This window comes from Camarhynchus parvulus, chromosome 22 (genome assembly GCF_901933205.1).
Source record: "Camarhynchus parvulus chromosome 22, STF_HiC, whole genome shotgun sequence".
In the NCBI taxonomy this organism is placed as follows: Eukaryota; Metazoa; Chordata; class Aves; order Passeriformes; family Thraupidae; genus Camarhynchus; species Camarhynchus parvulus.
Genome location: NC_044592.1, coordinates 206031 through 229636, shown reverse-complemented (window position 1 = coordinate 229636; position 23606 = coordinate 206031). Strand labels below are relative to the sequence as shown.

At 41.6% G+C, this 23606-nt stretch overlaps 1 protein-coding gene across 2 annotated transcripts in view; it reads left to right on the top strand.

The window, feature by feature from the left end:
* PPP2R2A (protein phosphatase 2 regulatory subunit Balpha) overlaps positions 1 to 19692 on the top strand; it is a 36154-nt gene extending 16462 nt beyond the window's left edge. For both annotated transcript variants that reach the window (XM_030964162.1, XM_030964161.1), the window contains exons 3-10: positions 11685 to 11782; positions 14678 to 14843; positions 15308 to 15420; positions 15644 to 15821; positions 16444 to 16608; positions 17128 to 17297; positions 17797 to 17888; positions 18708 to 19692. In XM_030964162.1, the coding sequence (XP_030820022.1) occupies positions 11685 to 11782; positions 14678 to 14843; positions 15308 to 15420; positions 15644 to 15821; positions 16444 to 16608; positions 17128 to 17297; positions 17797 to 17888; positions 18708 to 18987 (1262 nt within the window). In that variant the 3' untranslated portion in view covers positions 18988 to 19692. The remainder of the gene's footprint in view (positions 1 to 11684; positions 11783 to 14677; positions 14844 to 15307; positions 15421 to 15643; positions 15822 to 16443; positions 16609 to 17127; positions 17298 to 17796; positions 17889 to 18707) is intronic.
* Positions 19693 to 23606: the final 3914 nt, after the last annotated feature.

The window sequence follows — 23606 nt, the reverse complement described above, 5'->3', positions numbered from 1 at the left end:
AAACAGGAAAATTCCAAAGAAAGGAAGCTCTTTCTTGTGTAATTTAGCCAAATTATCTCTGTGTTGCAGTAATCCCTAATGTTTTATCTGTATTCAAAACTGTAGAAGCAGAGTACCCTGACACTGCCAGTCTCCCTTCAAACAAACCATAGATTTCGTATTCTTGCCTTTTAGCAAATATTTCACTTGGGGATAAAAGAAATTTGCTTTTAGGTAGAGTTTTATTGCTGCAGCACCAAAGAACACGTGCATGCCCATTTTTTCAGTACATTTAAGGAAGGTTTGGTTTTGACTCTTGTGGGTTGTTAAAAACTTCATTGGTTCCCATAATTCTGTGGCACTTGATGGAAGCATGAGGTTCTGGGCTGCTTTGCATCGAAACAGGAACACAGTATCTCCAGATTAAGTGTAATTGACGTGGCCTATGATAGCGGCAGGGCACAAGCAAACCTAGGCCAGGTACCCAGGATGTCAGATGGATTTTGTGGCAGATGATGTTTTGAAACAAAGTGACTTAGGAATTATAATGCATTTAACACATGTTGCTTAGGTAGGATATTTTTTAAATTTTGTGTGTCTGGTTGGTTTTTTTTTCCCTATTTCCTATCAAACTCAGCGTTTCTCATGGAGTGCTTAGGGGTGCATAGCCTTCGATTGTGGTGTTATCTAACCTCTGGATAACTACTGTTCCCAGGCTTTTTTTGGTAATCCTAGACTGTGAGTGAAGAGGAGTTTTCACTGTAATTGAAAGGGGATTGATGCAACAGTGAGTGTGACACATCCTCAGTAGGAGGGCCACTCTTCTTTTCCTCTTCCCCGCCTGAAAATAGATTTAAGCTTCAGGAGCTGGAAGCTCTCAGCAGCTGAATTTTGTGATGTTGGGAAACTGAACCCCAGAGTAGCTTTTCCATCAAACAGGTGCCTGGTATTTAAAAATGCTGAAATGCTGAATTTACTGCTGATTTCTTTTTTGTTTAAAAGCAGAATAATTCTGCTTGGAAGGAGGATAGCTTGTGGACAGATTGAGCCCTTTTAAAATAAAATTATTATTATTTTGTAATATTGAAGTAGCTGCAAGGAAAAGGCTCAAGGAGATACTGTGACCTTCAACTGCTCATTCCTGGTCCTGGATAAATGTTGTAGTTCCACAAACTGTGAAACACTTACCCTCCTTTCTGAGGTGATTTCGGCTGGGTACCAGGAGTGGGGCTGGATTTCTGCCACTCCGGCCTCTCCTGTTTATGATATTAATAATCTGGTGTCAAATGTCCTGGGAACAGTTTATGAAGGTTGAAAGACCTTTGTTTCAGCCAACAATAGACCTGAATTAGTATGAATAGGAAAAGCAAATAGGCACTTCCTGTCATATTTGAAGGATTTGAAGGAATATTTGAGTTTGGGAAGTGTGTTTATTAAGACATGTGAACTAAGTGCTCATCACTTGCTCTTTGTCCCCAGCAAAATGTTCCCTGTGAATGTGTATTTCTGTTACCTTCCTAAATATGTTTGCAGTGCTAGTAACATAAGGTGGAGTCCCCTGTTTGAATACATTATTTAGGATATTCTTTGGGGGAAAAACTCAATACCTGTGTAATGAAGATTAAAAAGGGGTAATTGACTTAGTTATTGCTTTCCTAATCACATTTATTCCTGGAATGAAAACTTGGAGGCCTCTTGCAAAGACCAGAAACTACTAGGATAAAGTGAAATGATGGAGTGATGCCTCAGCTCCTCTTGAGGTTGAGCTGCCTTTCACAGAATGCTGTAACTGCTCTGTGTGGTTTCCAGGCAGAAGATGCCTTTAGAGCCTACAGGGAATTCTTGTCAGGTATTAAACAATCCCTTATTATTGAGTCTGAAGTATTTTCAAGCTGATGTAGCTGATGTTGAGTTGAAAAATGGCTCTGTCTTGAACTGGTAAGGTCCCCACTTTGCAGTAGTGTTCACATGGAGTTACTGGGACAGCAGCAATCTCCCAGAGTTGTGGAGCTCTGGAAGAAACTTCAGACACACACCCCTTCAATTCCAGGATGGGAAGGACTGTAGGGTAGATTGCCTTGGGTGTACCTGCAAAATACATCCTCAGAGCTGGAGGCAGCTCCCAAGCCCTTGCAGCGAGGGCCATGACTCCTGTTTTGCTGATGCCAGGGTGTTACATTTTTCACATCGCATCAACTACTGCTGGACCCAGGTTAACCTTTACCTGTTAAATATGGAGTGCCTGAGTGTGGGCAGCCCAGTTAGCAGGAGTTTTTTGGGGTGTTTATTTGTGTGGTCTGTTGTAAATGTATTTGTTTTCCTGCTTCTCTGCATGTGATCAGGCTGCTTGTGCCTTCTTCTGTTCTCTCAACTAGATCATGTCCAGCCAATGGGCAATGCATGTACTGGGAACTCTGGTTTGTAGCATCTTTTGAATTAAATTCATTTAACTGATATTCTTATTCTTGGTGGAAGGAGGGAATTTTCCTGTTGATCTCCTTGCATGTGTTCTGAAGGGAACTGCAGTCATGTCTTAATGTTTAAAAATAGAAAGCAATTAGTCAGCATGATGAGGGTTAATGGTTTCTATCCAGAAACCAAACAGTTTTGCCTTTGTTTGTATAGAGAGAACATTCTTCTATCTGCTGTTTTTGTAACAGGAGAGGATTTTTCACAGTAATTTTTGAAACACTTACTAATAAAAACTTATTTGGGGTTAAAAACCCCAAAACTATTAAACTCTCTCATCAGATGAAAGGGTTTCAAGGGGCCAGTTCAGGACTGTTTCCTGCTAAGAAATCCTAACCCCATGGGGTTTCTTTCTTCTGTAGGTTTGTAGTAAAGTTGGCTTGAAAGGAGTTACAGAGTGCAGTGCCAGACTTGGTGAGCAGAAATAAAACCTACAGCCGGTGGTTACAGTGACCATGGTACAGGTATTGCCCAGTGGATCACAGTTCTAAATCAATTTAAGGTGTAAAAGTTCCTTCCTAAAGCTCATGGTATTCTTTTTCAGTGTGAATGCTTTCTTTTCACAAAGATAAAATTTCAGAGCAATTTTATGTCATTTTCAGTGGTAGGAAGCAGGGACACATCAGTATCTGACACATCTGTTTTCAGAGTGCTTTGACGTGCTGCTGTTTGTCATCTCTGTTTTTTTCCCTGCCACCACAGGTGTCTTCGAGTCCTGTGTACTGGAGACTTGAGTTTCCTACTATAGATGGAGACAGGAAGCCAGGAGTCTGAGCTTTAAATAAGTTTTCTTTCTGTTCTAGCGAAGCTAGATTTTGGCCTTGTTGTAGATGGAAGCTCGTGGAGACTGCATAGAGAAATGCAGTTAATTGGCATTTTGGGTGTGGGCTTGATGGCCTTTGTAAATCCAGTTCTGCTAGCTAAAGATATGGTCGCTCCTGAGTGTGTTCCTTGCTTTCCCCCACTGCAAATTTGCCCATCTGATGCCTTCAGCTTAGTCTCAGTGAACTCTGTTAGCTTAGCGGAACTCAAATTGTTTAACAGAAATGAAATGTGTTACCATTGTTCACAGAAGTTCGAGGTGGTGGCAGTGTCTGTTGAAGAGGATTGTAAGTGTTCCCTGTAGGGATTTCTGCTCCTTCTGAGAGTTGCTGGGTTTGCACAATTCTTTGTTGGTCTCTTGCCTTGGCCCAAGAATGGACTGCGGGGGAAAATAATGGTAAATTTAGTGGTGGAAACTTGTCCTGTGTGGAGATGATGAAGCAGTTGCCCAGGTGAGGCACAAGTGTGTGCCAACCACAAGAGTTAAAACATTCAGTGTGCTGCTGCCTATCTGACCTGGATTGTAATGTTGACCATAGATTGTGCTTTCTCTGAATTCTGTTTAAATGAGGATGTTATTTTGATGCCACAGTTAACGTGAGATCCCATAAAGATTTCTGGATGCATAAGAAGCTGCTGTTCTAGATGAGAGATTAGCAGATGGTGATTCTGTTCTTTGCTTTACTCTTATCTTGTAAAACACTTAAAGTACATATTTGTTCCTATCCCGACTTGTAGAAGCTTTTGAGTCGCTTCTGTGATAATCCTGTTCTCTGCAGTTCCAATGCCATCCTCTCACTTTGGCTTTGCAAGGAGGAACAGCTTCTGGTGCATGGGACAGATGGATTTGGAGTTGTTCTGCTCTGAGTGCTGAGCCCAATAAAGCTATTTAGGAGCATTACTGGCCTTGCATAAAACTTAGGGCAACAAGATTAGGGCTGGTGCCGCTGTTCCTGCTGTGGGAGGGGATGGAAGTTTGCTGTTGTGTTTTCTAGGAAGCCATGAGGCTTAACAAAAGTTATTTGCATGAATTTCCAAAACCACCAAAATAACATTGTTTTGTACTTGAGTATTAAGTTGCATTATCTCTAGACTATCCAAGTGTTACAAATGCAGCTCTAACTTCTATGCTGTCCTAATACACACGAATCCTGTGGAGTCTTGGAGTACTGATTCTTTCCCTTGCCTCCAGTTCTACCTCCCATTAAAAAAAAAGTGGCTAATTCCAGCTCCTGCTTCTGAAGACTGGTGGTAACAGAGTGCTCTTGATGTCATTGCTGGTACATGGATTTGACAGCACAAAGAGTGATCTCAGGAGGATGTGGCACACAGAGCTGTGCTTTGCCATGCAAGAGTAGAGTCCTGCTTACCTGGGAGCCCACTGTGAGCAGGGCAGGCATGGGGCATGCTAATGTTGCATAGGAAGTAACAGGAAAAGCTTAATTAAGCAGTATCGAACTTTTATTTTAGGGAGCTAAATAAAAAGTTAAAAATTAAACGTGTAGTAGTAACAATAATGGGTAATAATAATGGCTTTCTAATCCAAAGTTGAGCTCATTGTTGAACTAGAACTTCCCTAGCATATCTTTCCTCAAAGGATAGGCAAAGTTGGAGAAGGAAAGGGAAAAGAAATGGTGAATAAAAGAAAAGGAAATATAGAGGAGTCCAGGCAATTAGAGTGAATTTATGGTGGCTTTGGCCTGCTTGACAAGGTTTATATTTGATTATTTTACTTAGGTGAGTAATTTATGCTGTGGAATACTATGTGTATTCCCTGTTTGGCCACTGGTATCTTGTGTATGCTGCATGTGGGTAGGGATGTAAATAGGGCTGGGTGAGTCTCAGCACTGAAGTGCTTTTTCACCAAACAGCACTAAATGCTTTCAACATCAGCAGGAAAGTGATGACTTTGTCATGGTCATGTTTTTAATTGTCAGCCTCTCAGGGCTGTTCAAGTGAGTTCACTCACTTGGAGTGAATGTGCAGGGCAAGGAGCACTTTGTAAATCTTCCTCCTCTCTGTACAGCTCCCAGATTTGCAAAGCAAAACCCAGCAAACCCAGCCTAATTACTGTCTGCTGGAGCTGCACCCTGGGCTCCTGTGTGTTTGTGTCTGCCCCGGCAGGGCCAACAGCACTGAGGAGCGAGTTGGCCATCAGACAAATTTCCCTCCCTGGGAAGGAGGGCAGCTTTGTGCTGCAAAATTCCAGAGCTGGTACTTGGGAGAGAACAAGGAACCAGCTGGCTTTGGCAGAGATGCATGGCACAGAGGGAGGATTTTTGCCACAAGGGGCAATAACCCCTTTCTGGCTTTTCTATGTCTATGTGCATTTCTTCCTGTCCCCATATTTTAAGGAATTAATATATTTTTAATGCCCTCTCTAGTAGAGAAGAGATCTATTTAAAGGACTTCTGGAATGAGTCTCAAGTAGTAAATGGAACAGTAAGAATGCCTTCTCCCAGCTGCCTTTGGATTTGTTACCTAGTCACTTCTGGGAGATGGAATGAATGCAGGGAATCCTTCGGGCAAGTGAATGAAGAAGAGGGAAATGAAGTCAATAGTAAAACTGGTCATGGTAACTTTAGAGCATACAATCCTTGTGTTCCCTTCCCCCTCTCCACAGACTTCAATTAGGGATGAGGCTGGAATGCAGAGGGTGTTTTGTTTTATACCGCGGGCACTAAACAGTTCATGGCATTTTGCTCTCACTCTTTTCCGAGGGTGTGAAGTTGTGGTGCCCTGTGTTGGGAGCTCTCCTCTGCACACAGACTTGTGGTCACCCTGCTTTAACCTCGTTTAAACAGCCTTCCCGTTCACTTTGGGATTAACACCTCACTATCTACCTTCAGAGATGAATACACAATATATCAGGACTCTGGATAAAGGAGTAAATCCAAATCACAAACAGTGGGGTGTTGGTGGGATGACTCAGTACATTGTGGAGCTACTTAAAATATTTTTAGCCTTGGAAGAGCTTTTGTTTTCTCTCCAGTGTCTTTCATTGTTTGATTGGGGTTTGTTCCCAGTGATGAAGTACATAATTCCAAAACAAAACCGTTATTGGAAACAAGAAAGTCCAATCAAAAGCCATAAATTTCTGTCATTAGCTGTGACTTGAGCCGGAGTTTCTGGAAGCTGCATCTGTTCAGTGGTTTGAAGCAGGGAGGTTTTGTCTCACCCTGGATTGGAAAGGACCAAACAACCCACAAGTGATTTCCACACACTTAAATGTCTGCAGGTTCTCCTGGACAGATACTCTTGGTCTCTCTAGGAAGAATGGCTCAGGTATATTCACCATTTGTGCATCGAATTCAAATATTTCACTGTCTTTATCTCTCATTATGTTTATCCACTCCTCTGCTGCTTCCTCAGGTTGAGACTGTTTGAGCTTCTGTGGATTTTAATACTAATCCTAAAAGCTGGTTTCTTAATGTTTTTCTTTTGAGACCGTTTCTGAAGTATCCTTGGAATGATTGATTGATGTTTAGTTTGATGAAAATAGCTTTTTCAGGCTGATAAACTGAGGATGTGGTCTCCACATTGGGTCAGGAAATTCAGTTTTCACTTGCCAGGACAGAATTGCCAAACTGTAAATAATCTGCTCTGCTTTATGGATTTTTATAATCTTTTTAAGATTATTTTTAGTTGCTCCTTTGGAAAATTCCAGAAATGGTATTTTGAGCCACTGGGAAGGTAGATAAACAATACTTTCTAAATAATTTTAAAATGCTTTTTTAAATGTTACAGTTCTTTGTTCAGTCCTTGGAAACATCAAGAGGTTGCTCCACTTGTGTAAACACTCTGATTTACTTGCTCTCTTCTTAGGCAGCAGATCAATGTGATTCCAAAAACTTGCACAGAAACCTTTTGGGTCTGGTGAAATAAAGACTCTCTTTGTTCCTGCCATGATTGACTCGCTGCTGCAGAGTAGGTGACATGTTTTGCCTACCAAGCATGTTTTCTAAGCAGAGTTTATATAAAGTTCATGGAACATTAAAACAGATAGCCTCTTCTCTACTAATAAAATCCTCTTTATTATGTTATTGGAACAAAGTTAATACAGAATCGCTTTTCAGGTTTGTGATGGGCCTTCTGGAATGAAGTCATCGGATTACAGTTTTCTTTTGCTGGTTTGGATTGATGAAGCTGGTTTATTCCCTTTTTCCGTAGACATTTGGACAGCGATAAAAGTTCATCACAATCCTTTCTTTAAAGTTTCAGAAAACTTGATGGTGACAGTGTACATGTTCTGCATTCACTGCAACATGTGGAGGGCCCCCAGAGTGTGAAAGTGTGTTTAAGTATTTGTCCCTGAGTTTTTCTGGTTCTAAACACCGCTTTTAACTGGAGAAAAGGCATTTGAGATCTGTTGGATTCCTTTATTCTACTTTTTTAATTTGAACTGGTTCTCTTTCCAGTGCACTGGCCTAGTGGCCTCAGAGCTTTACCGGAAGCTCTGAGATGTGTTTTATCCTTTTCCTATTCCCTATCAAAGTCAAACACCATGTTTTGATTTTATTTTATTGGCTCCTCCAGTTTCTGTCTCCGTGTCTGCTGTGGAAGAATTTAGTCCTGCTTGAATCCAGTCGAGTGTCCAGATCTTGCTAGTGGTTTTGATTTTTGTTTGAGCACTTGAAAAGGGAAGATGTCTCATTGAAGCTTAAAAATCTTGAAGCAGTTGTGAAAATAAAGATGATGTGCAGAAGGAAAGCTTTGCCAGATTGTAACTGCTGATCAGGGAGAGCTGTAGGAAGCTTCAGATGGCTCTGGGGGAAGCAGGCTCTGCCCTGTCTCCATGTGCTGATGGATCAGGGACCAAAACCTGTCTTTACTTTGAGATTTTTGTGATCAGTGGCTTGGTTTGACTATAGAGTTTTATGTCTCTGAGGTGGAGATAAAACTATGCAGCAGCTCTGTGTTTCCATAGTGTTTTGCTCAAGCTGCTGTAGAACATTTTTATTCATAAATAGATTTCAGGTTATGTAGGTGATTCCTACCCCACTACCCCTTTGCTTTCAGGTCACTAAAAAACATTACTTGAACGCATTTAGCAGTCTCAGAAGTGTTTCTACAACAATAAGTGTCTGTGAAGCGATAATGAATGGAACTGAAGGACATATATATAGATCTGTGCAGAGAAATACTTGTAAATGATGTAATAACCTCTGAATTCTTTGTCCCAAGTTATGCAAGAAGGAGAAACCTGGTTCACTTGGTACTGGTATTGCAGGTGCCCTGCAGGAATGAGGGTGTACCTTGCTGTGTCCTGATTTTTGCCTTTGTTACAATCATGTCTTCATCTCCTGTAATTGATGCTGCCATGTAGTGTTTTAAACCCTCAGCACTGGCAATGTCACACTGCATCTTGGTGTCAGAGATGTCCTGAGATGCTTGAGGGGAAGAGAAAACAAATCTGATCTCCAGTTTACGGTGTGACAGCAGATAACGCTGTGGCCTAGGAGGGGTTTGGGTATCAGATAAGGGGTCAGTGGTTGTTTATCTCTGACATCGTGCTGGGAGAAAGGGCACTGAGATGCATCCTATTTCCAGCAGCCATCAGTGTGGTGACAGTAGGGCGCTACGCATCTGCTTCTCCCTTAAATATCCCTTCCAAGTGCTCCTGGCACTGGGAAGGGATCATTCCCCAGTGTGTGGCCAGCAGGAGCAGCTCTGTGTTTGCAGGCACCCACCTAGGGAGAGGAAGGAAAACACCACAGGTTGGGGATACTCTCTTGTGGTGCTAAAGGGATAAAATCATCAAGGAGTTAGAATTATCATTGCAAAAAAGAAGGATAAGATGGGTACATGTTTAGGGCAATGAGGATGTTAACACAGATGAGAATCCACAAGTGAATCCAGGCACTGGGGAGGTTGAAAAGCTCCCTCTGTCATTTCTCCAACACCTTTAAATCCACCCAGCTCAGCACCAGTGTTTTGATGTCTGGCTGTTGCTTTGATGAAGGTATGGGAATGTGGAATTCCAAACAGGGTGTTACTGGGTTTGCATGTACAACTGCTTGTTTGCTTTCTAGTACAGATTTCTTTGTAAAATCTATATCTTGGCCCTGGTTTGGGATTACTTAAGCAGAAATCACTTTTTCTGTCACATTTTTAGCACCTTTTTTTTCCTTTGGAGAGGGAATGGTCCAAGATTGCACTGTGGAAGGCACGTTGGATTTATTGATGTATCTTGAGTTTCAAAACAAATTCATATTTTTCCATTGCGATTGCTGCTAAGGAATGTATTTGGTTTTAATTTAAAACTGATCCAATACTTGGAATGATCTGCATGGTGTCAGTCAGGCACTGGAGAGGTTTCAGTACCTTGTCACCACTGCCTGAGCCTGCTGGACTCCTTGGAGATGTGGGATGTGGGTGCTGAAAGTTTGTTTGTGCACTTGAGTCTGTGATAAAGCAGGGTCTGTATCAGCTTGGAAATCACTGGGGAAAAGCTTGGATTCTCCTGAAAATAAAAAAGGCAAGAATGTCTGGGATCTAAAGAAAAATGGTTGTCTTTCTGCTATGTGAGATTTGTATTATTATTAAATACAATATATAGCATCATCAGACCTAGGAAAATAGAGATTTTTGTCCTTAAACAAAGGTTTTTCTGGCTGCTGTTTCTGCCTGTTCTAAATTTTCCAGTGACTTTCATGAAATAAGTACTTTGATTAATTTATCCATCTGTTCTTAGATGGATATATGAGACTTCTAAGGCCATTTTTTTCTCTGCTCTTCTCTTTCCACATATATGGACACTTTGAGTTTGCTAATAATTCACTGTATTGTCTTACCAGTTTCAAGACTGTCAGAGCTTGTAGTGTTAAGTCTTTGTTTTTCTCAATAGTAATTATTCTGTGTACTTCTCACTGCTGAGATATGTTAGTGTGTTTTTCTTCAATTAATTGATAACTTCTTAAGTAAGGTCTTCTCCTATTGGAGGAGTACAACCATGTGCTTTGCGTTGTGTGAAAAAATCAAAATTGGACTGCTTGGTTTGCACCTCCCTTTTTCTGCACATTGATGAATTGTTTCTTATCTCTATGCCCCCTTCACCTGGGAGAGGTACCTGTGAAATACCATACCTGCAGCTCAGTGGTTTGCATCTTAAGTCTTACAGATGTGAGATAAATCACTTAATCTTGGTCACAAATAGAAGAATGACTGGCTTAAGTAACTGCTGCCTTCTGGGATGAAAAAATGATGAGCACTGGAATGAAAGTTTTTTTGTGTGTGATCTGGATCCTGGTTCAGTGAGGTACAGGCTGCGGTTGTATTTCTGTCCTTAACTCTGTTTGGAGACATTCCAGCCAGTATAAGCAGTGACAGTGGCAGGGAGGTTGGTGGGGCGATCTCTAGGGCAGTTTGTGCCGAAGAATAGAAAATTCTGTGGAGATGGTGTTTGGCTCTAAGTCAAGCAGGTATTGATCTTGTTTAAGTCTAAAATGTTATGAATGCAATGGAGAAAAAAGAAACCATCCCACAGAAAATAGTGTTTATCTACAGCTGACTGGCATGAAAGTGAAATGTGTATGTAAGACTTGTGTATGTAAAACTCTCAAGTAGTTTCTCTGTCAGAAAATTAGATTTATAGAGTTGTGTTTCAGTTTGGTGTTTCAAAAATGGTTTGGCGTCTGATTCAACTATTTGGGAGTCCAAGGACCATTTGTACCTTTGGAAATGTGAATGGGTGGGCTTGAGCTTAAGTTGTAATTTGTCCTTTCTGATGTACGAACAGCTCAGTTCATAGTAATAGGGGTTACTGTTCTTGTCACTGTATATTTACAATTTAATTCTAGCACTCCCTATAAAAACACTTGTGATAACATAAACCTTCTTCATTCAGAAGAGGTACTCGGGTGTTTTGGAGACTGTTGAGGTTTTTTTCCTGGTTCTCTGCAGGTGTTTATTCCTTGCATTCCTTAAAGACAGATATCTGAACTTTTCTCCCTGATACCTTTTGCCTTTAAGATATCAAATGTGTACTGAGTCCTTAAAAAAAAAAAGGTGCTTTGAGATCATATGGATAATGATTGAATCTAAATCATGCATTAGGAAAAATTGAGAAAATAAAGGTACACAGTTGCTCTAGGAAGGTACAGTCTGTATTATCTAGAGTCAGAGTAGAAAAACCAGTTCTAAGAAGCTGAGGACATTAAACCTTTAGGAACAAAGTAATGCACAACACCATGCTTGTAGCTCTGGCATGGTGATCTATAAATGCTTCTCAAATTTACGGCTTAAAAACTACTGTTATTTTTTGGAAGAAACTTCTACTTGCATTTTATAGATGTCCTTTAACTAAAGTATGATTTTTTTAATGGTTTGGGTTTTTTTTTAAATCATAGCTTTCTTGGCCACTTGCTATTTAGAAGAATGATTAATCTGGGGGATTTATTTTTGTTGTTCTGCAGCGGATATAATTTCTACAGTAGAATTTAACCATTCTGGAGAGTTGTTAGCAACAGGAGACAAGGGAGGGAGAGTTGTCATCTTTCAACAGGAGCAGGAGGTGAGTGCTGTCTAATTACACTATTCTTTCTATTCCCTTTTTAAAGACAAGGAGCATGTTTTTATAAAACATCTTACACAAAGTGCATGCCTGTGTGATAAGTGATTACAATACTGAAATTTAATGAACTTCGTGATAGAAGTTATTTTAAACACTCTTTGGTTATGGTATAAGGAATGTTGAAGGCGAAGACCAAAAAGGGGTAGGACACAAAAGACCCCCTTGAGGGAGCTGAAGTTGGTTCTTATACAATGACTCTTCTGGCTGTGATGATGATTTCAGTGTAACTGGGGATATTAAAAGTTGCCCTTTAGTAAGTGTGTGACTGTGACCTCAGATGTCCTTTTCCATGTCAATCAAGTAAAACAACAGAATCCCCATAGCAGAGGTATCTTCTCTCCCTTTATCCTTGTTTTTTGGTCTTTTGGTTCTACCTCTCTGTCATTGGGCAGCTGAGCTGCAGTGCCTGATTTTAACTGAGGCTGGAAGTTGGAAGTTGTTGTGGTTATAATGTATTTCAGGGAGAGGAGGTTTCAGGGAGATGTCACCTCACTGCCTAGAGATGCCATTGTTAGTTTTGTGTTGTTTTTCCTTCAATTTCCATTTTAAAACTCCCAGAGCTTGGGATTTCTGGTTCCCTGAGCAGAGGGCGGATCTGTGGGCAAGGCACCGTCCCTGTGCCAGCAGCTCCTCTCGGTCAGTGGGGACATCTAGTGGGGCTGTGTGGCACCAGCTGTTGGAGTATTTTGTGGCTTTTTGTTGTTTTCCTTTTATTTCTTTATTATTTTTAATTCTTGAGTTGTAGCTTGATGCTTTTAAGAATCCACTTGTGTAGGTTAAAGTTGCAGCAGTTTCTTGCCTGCTTTCAGGTGAGCTATATTTAGATGACTTCTTGGTTTTTGGAGGATAATCCAAGCTCACATCCTTAGGAGCTGGGATCCAGGGATAGGAGGAACATCTGGGTTGTCAGATGAAATTCCACAGAATTGTTTTTGGCATTTTTTTACTTCTCTGTGTTTAGGGAATGATTTGTGTTTAGGGACTTACTTCCTTGATGCACTGGGAGTTGGTTGTTCCAACAAACTGTCTAGAGCAGATTTTATATGTGAAAGTGTATAAAATATAAGTGCTCTATTTGGAATTCTGTGCCCCTTTCTGCCACACTGCGCTGGTGAGCTTTGTAGACCACGCCTGCAGGAAGAGAAACACTGACATGGGCTGTGGGAAAAGCTGTGCAAACCTGTGTGGCTTCACCCACTGCCAAACTGCTGCCACCTCCGGGCTGGAATGTGGCAGCCAGTGACATCAGCTCAGTGCCAGGCAGGAAATGAATCCTGCATCTCACAGAAACTGAGGAGGAATTTGCGTAGGCAGGGTGCAATTACCTAAATTGGAATTTAACATCAGGCGCTTGGGCCAACACCTCTCCTTGTTTGGAATTTTTTGTTTTCCTTTGAGCACTGTGAGACTGAGAGTTTAAATTTAGATTTTATCCCAAGGATGGATTTCACATGTTACTGGGTTTATGTATTATTCTGGTCCTGTAAAGTTTTACTAGAATACACGCATAGAATATTTAAGCCTCAGTCGTTATGGTTAGTCTGGAATTGAAGCAAAGTTCCCAGTTCCCTGGATTTCCTAAGACATTTCCTACAGCACAATAGATTTCCTTTCCAAGTTGTTCCATGCAGTGACCCAGCTTCAGTTGTTAGTTCTGACTGAGGCTTAGAACAAAGTCCCTTCCATTCTCCAGGGTGGGAAAAGCAGTGTAAGGGGCAGGTGTGGTACAGAATTCTGGTGCCAAATGTGATGTCTAAGCATTTTGCTCCGTTATCCCTTCCCCGCCCCCAGCTTATTTTAAAGTACAAGAATTCCTGCCAGCTCTCAGGGTATGAAGCATGAGAAAATGATGCAAAGAATGTGACAAATGTGGGCCAGCAAGGGTTGTAGCAGATGTGTTTTGGTGAGCTACTGAGGGATTAAATGAGCCCATGGACATGAGACACCAGAGAAGGAAGGAGCAAAGTCCCCAGCCAGGAACATATCACAGCAAAGACATCTGATGGTGCAATCTCTGGAGTTGGTGGGACAGGAATAAATCACATAATTCAGCTTGAAACCACTACAGGTGAATGTGGGGAGTACTACATGAGAAATGGATCCAATTTTCTGCACCCAGTGGATGAAATTCAAGGTTCAGTCCATGCAGTGCAATATTTTGGTACCTAAGACACAGCTTTTGGAAAGAGGAATTGTGCTAATTTTTCAGTTTTGTAAAACCAGTTTTACACCTGGTCAGGTAACTGCAGGGGTGACTCTAATGCCAGAGCAGAAGTGATGAGCTTTTTCCCCTTCTAGAAAGAGGAAGAAAAAGCTGCTTAAACAGTTCAGAAGCTCTCAGGGGACTTGGAGATTATCAACCAGAATAGTGGAGCTGCTCGTATAAATTTAGAGGTGCCATGTAGGATTTCCATAGTGTGCCTGGAATGCTGAATGTACTCACAGAGTAGATTTGCCATTTGTGTGTCTGTGTTGCAGGGGAAGAAATATTCCCTTTAAACAGCAAAGATGGAAAAATTAAAGATGAAAAAACTTGTAGTTTGTTTTTGTTGTTTTTTTTTTAATAGGTAAAATTTTAGTTTGTTCAGCTGCTCAGCATTAATGTGAAAACTTGTTGGAGATGTTACATTCTGTGGAGAGTTTCTGGAAACTTAAGCTGCTGCATAAACTGTCTCTTCTCTGATGTTTTCTTAGCCAAAATAGTAGAAACTTTAATAAATTTCTAGCCACAGAGATGATGCTCATCTTATTTGGTTGACAGGATCATGAAAGTCAAGCAGGCTGTAGCCAAATGTACATTGTATACATGTCTTGATCATTTAATTCTCTTTTTAGAACAAAACCCAGTCTCACAGTAGGGGAGAATACAATGTTTACAGTACCTTTCAAAGCCATGAACCAGAGTTTGACTACTTGAAAAGTTTAGAAATTGAAGAGAAGATCAACAAAATTAGGTGGTTACCCCAGAAAAATGCTGCTCAGTTTTTATTGTCTACAAATGGTAAGTATTTTGCACCATAACATGTTATTATGTAGGTTTGCTATTAGGATTTGGTATAATCCTCTCCAAAAGGCTGGAATCAAGCAGGGTTTAACTGCAAGGATCTGGGGATGTGCTTCTGGTTTCCCTGGGCACAGGTGTCCCCAGCACAGAGTGGGGTATTTGGGATTTAGTTGCTTTACAGCCCCTGTGTACAGCTCATGTGTGCATGAGAGTCCCTATGTCAGAGCTTACATTGATCATTCATAGCAGTGCCTGTCCTGACTGAAACTTGCTCTAACTCGTATAAAAAGAACATACTATGGAGGAGGTTTTTTAATGCTTTTTATCTTGTCTTGTTTTCCCCAAGCAGCATTTTTGTCTTTTTTGGTGCACGTGGGTGGCCTTGTCTTGTTTGAAGGCATCAGCTGTGATGACTGGTGTCTCCACAGCTCTCATTTTAACCTGTGGTTGTTTCATTGCAGATAAAACAATAAAGTTATGGAAAATCAGTGAAAGGGACAAAAGACCCGAGGGTTATAATTTAAAGGAGGAGGATGGGCGATATAGGGATCCTACTACAGTTACAACACTACGGGTGAGTAGCTTACAATCAGCTAATTCCTCCTCTCCCAGCCCATGGCTCTGGGAGGAACCGCCCCAACACATCATTAACTTAATCTTTCCTGTGATGGCCCTTGGCAGAAATACTGACTTGTAAGATATTTCATCCAGCTTGAGATGTTGAAGGACTGTGCTGAGCAGTGCTGATGTCTGTGGTAGGTTGGGATCTCACTCTCGCCCTGCTCTGTGTGTTGCAGGTGCCAGTGTTCAGGCCTATGGACCTCATGGTGGAAGCCAGCCCACGAAGGATATTTGCCAATGCCCACACATATCACATCAATTCCATCTCCATCAATAGTGATTATGAAACATACCTGTCTGCAGACGACCTGCGGATCAACCTGTGGCACCTAGAAATCACTGACAGAAGTTTTAGTATCCTTTTGCATTGTTCTGTGGGATGGGAACAGGAAAACTGTTGTGTTTTATTTCCTTTCATGAGAGGCGTTTAGTATATATACAGAGAATTCATCTCCATTAATCCTGGTTATTTCTCCCTAGTAATTGTAAGGGCTTTTACTTCTGCAGAAGGGATGGTTTGGTTTGGAAGGGACATTAAAGCTCATCCAGGTGGGCAGGAGCAGGTTGCTCCAACCTGGCCTAGGACACTTCCAGGGATGGAGCAGCCACACCTGTGTGAAGTTTTTAATACAAAATAGCATTTTATAACATAGCAGTATAATTAGAATTTAAGCAAATTAAAGTTCTGTATTAAATACTTGGGAGATAATTTGTAGTATAGAATTAATTACTACTGGACTGTGGAGCAAAACTGAAGCAGGTTTTTGCTGCTGTAGGAATTATCCTGAAACTGATTCAGAATGTGATATTACCACCTTGCTTTGTAGAAAAATTGTGTGGCTTGATTTTAACTCTTACCTGGATTGTGCCTGGGTCCCACAAGCCTGAAGTAGCATTTCTGAAAGCATCTAAAACTGAAAAATACCTTGGGAAAAACCCATTTCGCTGGAGGCAATTCCTTAAAGGGCTGCTGCAGATATTGTAGATATCAAGCCTGCCAACATGGAGGAGCTGACAGAGGTGATCACAGCTGCAGAGTTCCACCCCAACAGCTGCAGTACATTTGTCTACAGCAGCAGCAAAGGCACAATTCGCCTATGTGATATGAGGGCATCAGCCCTCTGTGACAGACATTCGAAGTGTGAGTGCTGCAGTTTAATGTCTCCCTGTGCCAGAGGACATTTGCTGTTTGAGTGTATCAAACACTGAATGGTCTGTGTGGATTTGTGTAGAATTCCTGTAGTATATTGAGTAGATCTAAAGCCTAAAATCTAAATAAATCTTATATTTATGTTTTCCTGGAGTAAAAGTAGTGAGTAAAATGAGTAGCAGCTTCTGTTTGGACACCAGGGATGGCTTTTTGCAGACTTCTGGTGGTTAAAGGCCATTTGGTCTGTACTTGACGCTGGAAATCTGGTGTGAATCAAGACTTCACATATAACCGAATAATTCATTTTTTAAGAAGCTGACTTTGGCTTGCTACAACAGTAGAGGGTTTGGCAACTGTATTACAAATGTTTCTTCTTAAAAGTTATTTTATATAACACAGAGTAACACAAGGTAGAAAGCTTATTGAGACAATGTTAAAGTAATTCAGGTGTATCTTGTATCGAAGAGACACAAACTGACCTGTTGAAATGCCTGTCTTATTTTCCGACAGTGTTTGAAGAACCAGAAGATCCTAGCAACAGATCATTTTTCTCTGAAATAATCTCTTCCATATCTGATGTCAAATTTAGCCACAGTGGTCGATATATGATGACTAGAGATTATCTGTCAGTGAAGATCTGGGATTTAAATATGGAAAATAGGCCTGTGGAAACATACCAGGTATTGGGTGAAAATCATGTGGGCTGGAAATTAAAAAACATGGACAGGGGCTGAATCTTACTGATAGTCTTGATGTGGCAGTTACAGTTTTTTCTCTAGATTCAGGTAGAGCATCCCTGAGGTTTGGGGATTCCACACTCCTGCTGAAAGATTGTGCTGTTTGCAGAGTGGTGGCAGAACCCAAACCCATGTTTGGGGCTGAAAAAGCCTCACTCTTACCCAGTGGAATTTGGGATGTGGAGAGGCGATCTCCAGCCATGAGAACTATGACAAGTCTTTGGCTATCTTTATGTTCTGTGCTATATCCTGAAGAAAACAGGAGGTGAAACATTTCCTTTTCATAAAATGTTTTTAGCTGCCATTGAAAATTGCTGTTTTCATTATAAGAAAGAGCTCTTGTGAGCAGTCTCAGGTTTCTTGCTTTTGGAACAGTCTGGGAAGGCTGTTTTACAGGTATGAGTCTAATGCTCATTCAGTTTCTCTGATCGCTCTTTTCCAGGTGCATGAATACCTCAGGAGTAAACTCTGCTCACTGTATGAGAATGATTGCATTTTTGACAAGTTTGAGTGCTGTTGGAATGGATCAGACAGGCAAGTGGAATTCTTATCCCTTTGCACTTCAGATCTTTCCAAATTATTCTTAAAATGGGCAGTGGACCTCAAAAACCTAGATTTGGACAATGCAGTAGTACTTCAGTAGACTGTAACATGTGCATTATTAAGTGTAAGAATCTGTACCAGACCTTTAGGGGAACCCATGGGAAAACCTTCCAGGAGTGTTCTTTTTACAGTGATTTACCATGGTAGTGACCTGCCAATAGCACCACTTAGGACAGCTCTTGCTTCTGTGCTAATCATGCCATTAACTGCTTATTTGTGGCATTTAAAGCAGCTCATTGGTTCCTTGTCAGTACTGTCAGACGTGGTGTGCTTTTTTTTTTTTTAAATCTGGCATCTGTCTGCTCAACTATTTTTTGAGGCAAAGGAAGGACACGGAAACTTGTAAGTCTGTTTTTCTTACTGGATAGCTGATGCAGAATCAGGGGCTATAAGGGATTTTCACAAACTAGATGTGCTGCTTAGTACCTAAATTTGCACACCTTGTGTGTCACTAAAAATCCAACGTATTGGCTCTCTCCCGTGTGTTTGTGTGTGAAAAGCAAATTAAATAATGACATTCGAGGTGCTTCGATAACAAAATACCTCAAAGGGCCCAGGGAAGGTAAAAGGATATTTTTGGGAGGTTTTAAATTTATAAAACCTGCTTCCCTTTAGCTGTAGCAGGTGTGGGTGAGGCCACCTCCCTTCCATTTGCGTGATCTCAGTTGAGACCCTCCTCGAGACCCTCTGGCTTGCTAAAAGGAGAAGGAATTCCTAACTGACATCTTTCTTCCTTCCCCCTCTGTGCAGCATTGTCATGACAGGGTCTTACAACAACTTCTTCAGGATGTTTGACAGAAACACAAAGCGAGACATCACCTTGGAGGCATCCCGGGAGAACAACAAACCGCGTACGGTGCTGAAGCCGCGGAAAGTGTGTGCCAGTGGCAAGAGGAAGAAGGATGAGATCAGTGTCGACAGCTTAGACTTCAACAAGAAGATCCTGCACACAGCCTGGCACCCCAAGGAGAACATCATTGCTGTAGCTACCACAAACAACTTGTATATATTTCAAGACAAGATGAATTAGGGTTGGCATTCGTAACTGAAGAGTCACTTCCTGCATAGTTGAAATAGTTGAATCTAGCATTTGTACCTGTAACAAAAGCAAGTGAGAGGTCCATTATGGCACCCCTTTCCAGTGTTTAAAAATGTGCCATATGACAACACACTTTTATAGCTCCATGGAGAAGGCTCTGTGGCTCTGTTGTCTCCGTACCTGCTAGCCATTTAGGTGAGGATAGGGCACTTTTTAATTTAAATGACTACTTGCACCATCTTGCCTAATGGACTAGACTGGACTGTCTCAACATCGGTTTACTCCACTTTTTATGCCTTCCATTGTGATGACGTCAGACACAGGGAAAGCCTTCAATCATGCTATGGGATTTAATTGTGTAACCTCATTACTGTATCATTCGTGGCCCCCTTTTTTATTAAATACAGCTCATTCTTGCTGTGGCTTGTAGCATTCCTCCTCCTTCTGGCCTCCTGGACTCCCCCTTCCCCCTTCGTCCCCCCTCCACCTCGCCTTGGTGGTGGTGTATGGAAAAAAAATAAACAAAATAAAGCACATAAAATGGGTCCGTTTGGGGTCAGTGGTAAAGGGGGTCTGTGTTGCAACAAGTGTTTTAATAAACAGTTGACTGTAATCACTCCTTGCCATGTCTGGCACCAAAAAAAAGAGAAAATAAGGAAAAAAACAAACTACTGAATAAAAGTGACAAAGAATGGAGAATCTGTTTTCTTTTTTTTTTTAATCTACCTCTTTATACAAATACTCTGTGTTTTACCTTAGATGCATGAAAATAAAATTATGTTTTTTGTAATGATTTTAACCAGTATTAATTATTTTTCATGGGAATGAAGAGAGGGAGGGATTTCACAGGTACCTGCCTTCACTCCTGAGTGACCTGGGCACCAGCCAGTGTATGACCACTTCCATCTTGGCACCACAACTGCTGTCAGGTTTTGATCTGAGCAGCCACTTCCTGTGCCCTTGAATGCTCCTCTTTTTAAACCTGTTACTTTAATCAGAAAGGGAATAGAATCTTCAGGTTTTAAATTCCATTTTTTGGGACTGATGTCTTAATGTTCAGTTTCATCTGGGTTTCTTCAATGCCTTTTTTTAGGATAAAATACCTTTAATGCCTTGTTTAGAGCACCAAGTCCCCTGTGGCTTTGTGAGAAATTGTCCAAGCTCCTGTGTGGTGTTCTGTAGTACAAGCCAGCACCATGGTTCCATAGCTAATGACTGCACTGCATTCTGCTGCTCTATTTTCTGTATTTATTGCTAACTGGAAATGTAGTTTAACCATGCAAATGTTTTCTTCTGGCTTTTGGCTTTGCAAAGTTCCTGCACTTATAGAAACGTTCACTGGTGCAAGGAGCCAAACATGTGGAGTACAGAAGCTGCATGAAATAAGTGTTCAAAGTGATGTGAGAGATTTCAACTCCTCAGCACATAAGGCTTATCCAAAGATTAACTAGATATTGATGCTTTGTAAGGCTCATGAGTTTTTACTTCCAGTATTTTTGCTGATTGTGCTTTTAGGTTTTGTTCCTCCTTCATGGAAATGTTCAGTAAAGTTTGAATTCGTGGTGAATTTACCTTGACTGGGAGAATTTTTGCTTTTGAGTTATCTGTATTTAATTATTTCTGTAGCTTAGAGGTAGTTATTAAAATGACATTATGATTTGATCAACTGAGATACTATTTCTGCTGTAAAATTTTGGCTGGGTTAGAGGTTATTAACAAGACTACTATTACAATCACTCTTCAGTTTTTTTAAGTCCTTCTGCAGTGGTGTGAAAATGTAAAAATTCTAATATTTATTAACCCAGTTCTCTTAAATACAATGTCTTGTACCATGCATGTGTGACCATGAGCCTTTGTAAGGATTTTACCTTTTTTTTCACCTGTTAGCCTTGTAAAACAAATTAATTGCCTCAGGAACAGCAGCTGTTTTCCAGTGGGTGAATAAACAAGTGGGCCCTACTCCTATTTAGTAGCATGTGACTAATTTTACTCCAGCAACCAGACTTTCCAACAGTTTGAGAAACAACTCATCGAGTAACATTAATCACATGTGTAGCTGTTTCCGGGGCCAAAGCTTATATTCTTTATCTTCCTGTGAGGGCACTGAGGTGATGAGGTGCTTTTGCTGTGGAGCTGGTAAAATCATGTTCTGTGAAGGTGTAGGTTTAAGGATGCTGGATTGGGAAGATGAGGGCCATGGTATTGAGGCTGCTGTTCCTGTGCCACCCAGAGCCCCAGGGATGCACTGAAGTTGCTTAGCACAGCCCCACACGGAGCTGAGCAGGTGAAGATGGCGCAGAATGACCGGGTGCAGTCACCCAAAGCAGTACTCCAGTACAGCTTCCTCTGGCACCACAGCTGGGCCTGCTGGAATGGGTTAAAGCTCACCTTGGGAAAGGGTTTGGGTTTGCTGGTAATGGTGATCCTTGAGATGTCATTCATCTGAGGTTTAACTTGTCCTCACCAAACCCAGCTCCTGTCTGCACTGTCACACTATCCATTAGAGAATTCTCTAAGCACACTGTCCACTGATACATGCTGTAAATCATATATTTTATTAATAAAAGTACACAGAGAATACACTTTTGTCAGGATGCTTTTTATGCTCTTTCCTGCCCCTATCCTCTTCTGTGTTTGCAGGTATTTTTGAATGAGTGGTCTCTTCCCTGTGCCTGGGGAACTGTGTCCCCATTCCTCTCCTAGGCAGGATGGTACTGGTCACTGCCTTCAGCTGCTCCAGTCACACAGCATCCTCAGTGCCCAGTAAAACCAGTGCAAATCTGCAATTCCCAGTCCCTGAATGCCAGACTAAACACGGGGAAGGCATTCTCCTCCCTGCATCTTGTCATTATGCCACTGATGGTACTGAAATGCCACCAACCACCATTTAGGTCGTTTGTATCTACAATGTGACAGCAGCAATGTCACTCGTGCCGCCAGTTACTGTTCAGAGTGAGGTGTTTATCCAGCTGACACAACACCCAGGTGCAGGAGAGCCCTGTGCCTCAAGTCCTTTGTCACTTCCCTGCTAGGATGTGGCTGCTGCCTGGAAAACATGCTGGATATGCAGCAGCACCTGCTCCCCTACTGCTTTGTTCAGGGAGGACAGGATCATTTATTGCTTAACTGCAGATCCTTTTATTATCAGCCTGATTGGAAAAAGCTCAGGTGGTGCTGACAAGCAAAAACCTGTGGGATTTCCACTCCTGGAGAGGGGCTATGGATGATGGAATACCAATATTTTAATAGAGATTTTTATTGTCATCCTCTTAGGCACAGCAGAGCTGGGAAGCAATTTCCTGTGTGCTGCTCTTCTGCTCTTCCCCTCGGGCTGTAGAGGTGTAAAACATTCTGACTCCCATCAAACACTCCTTTTATTCAATAAAAGGTGCCTCCTTTTGCCCTTTCCCATGGAATTGGCTCTTGTAAAGGGAAGGACTTGGATCGAGGTGTGCTGGGAGTGAGGCTGCTGTGTATTGACTGTGGGTGTCTGAAGCTGTTTGTTTGCCAGCAGCAAACATCTTATTTAACTTGGTTTGGGCTTGTAAAGATAAGTGGTGGACTAAAACCAATGTTTGTTTCACAGCTGCGAGAATAAAAACTGTGAATTCGATTTCTCTACACAGTGAATTTTACCCTCCAATCTTAACAGTCTCAACCTTTGCAAAAAGGACAACAGCCCTGGCTGGTTTTAATAACGCTTTTCTGAGCCAGGGCTCTCCACTAGGAGGCAAACGTTACCGTGAGGAGGTGCAGGCTTCGGAACCGCGAGCGGTCACGGCGAGGTGTGGTCACTGTCCCTCGAAGTCACCTCCGGAATCAACAGCGATCAGTTGTTGCTAAATATGAAACACCATAAAAGCGTTTCCAGGGTGGATTAATGCAGTACAAAGAGTTCAGCCGACGTGTGCAGGGCGAAGAGGCCTTGTGCTGGGAGGATGCTGGGTGTGTCCAGCTCAGGAAAGGGCACTTTTTCAGCTTTGGGGAACTGAAATACTAAACAAACAAAATAAAAATAATCATGGCATGTTTTAAACTTGAGAATCATGCAATGTTTTGGGTTGGAAAGGACCTTAAATCCCATCCAGGGCCACTCCCTGCCAGGTGCAGGGACACTTTTCACTGTCCCAAGGTGCTCCAAGCCCCATCCAACGTGGTCTTGGACACTTCCAGGGATCCAGCGGCAGACAGAGCTCTCTTTCTGTACTTGTTTCAAACATTTAGAATACCTTGGAACCATGAGATAATCCCAGTGGGATTATCTTGGCACAGGTCTTGTTAATTGTTTGATTTCAATTGACTTAAAGGTTTTGGTTTTTTTCCTGGAAGAAAAACCTTTGTATTGCACTTCAGTACAAAAAGCTTTTCCCAGGAATCTGTGGCCATTGTTTCTCTTCTATTAATATGTGGTTTTGTGTCCATCCAACGCTGCCATTGTCACAGCATTTTCCATCCGAGGATTCAAATTACAAACATTAATTACATCATTCAAGTGCCTCAAGGAACCTGTGGAGTGGTTTGAGCACAGGGCTGAAAGTCAGGCCTTGTGAATGCTATTTCTGGCTCTGCATTGGCTCACTCTATAATCTTGATCAATTTATTTCTGACTC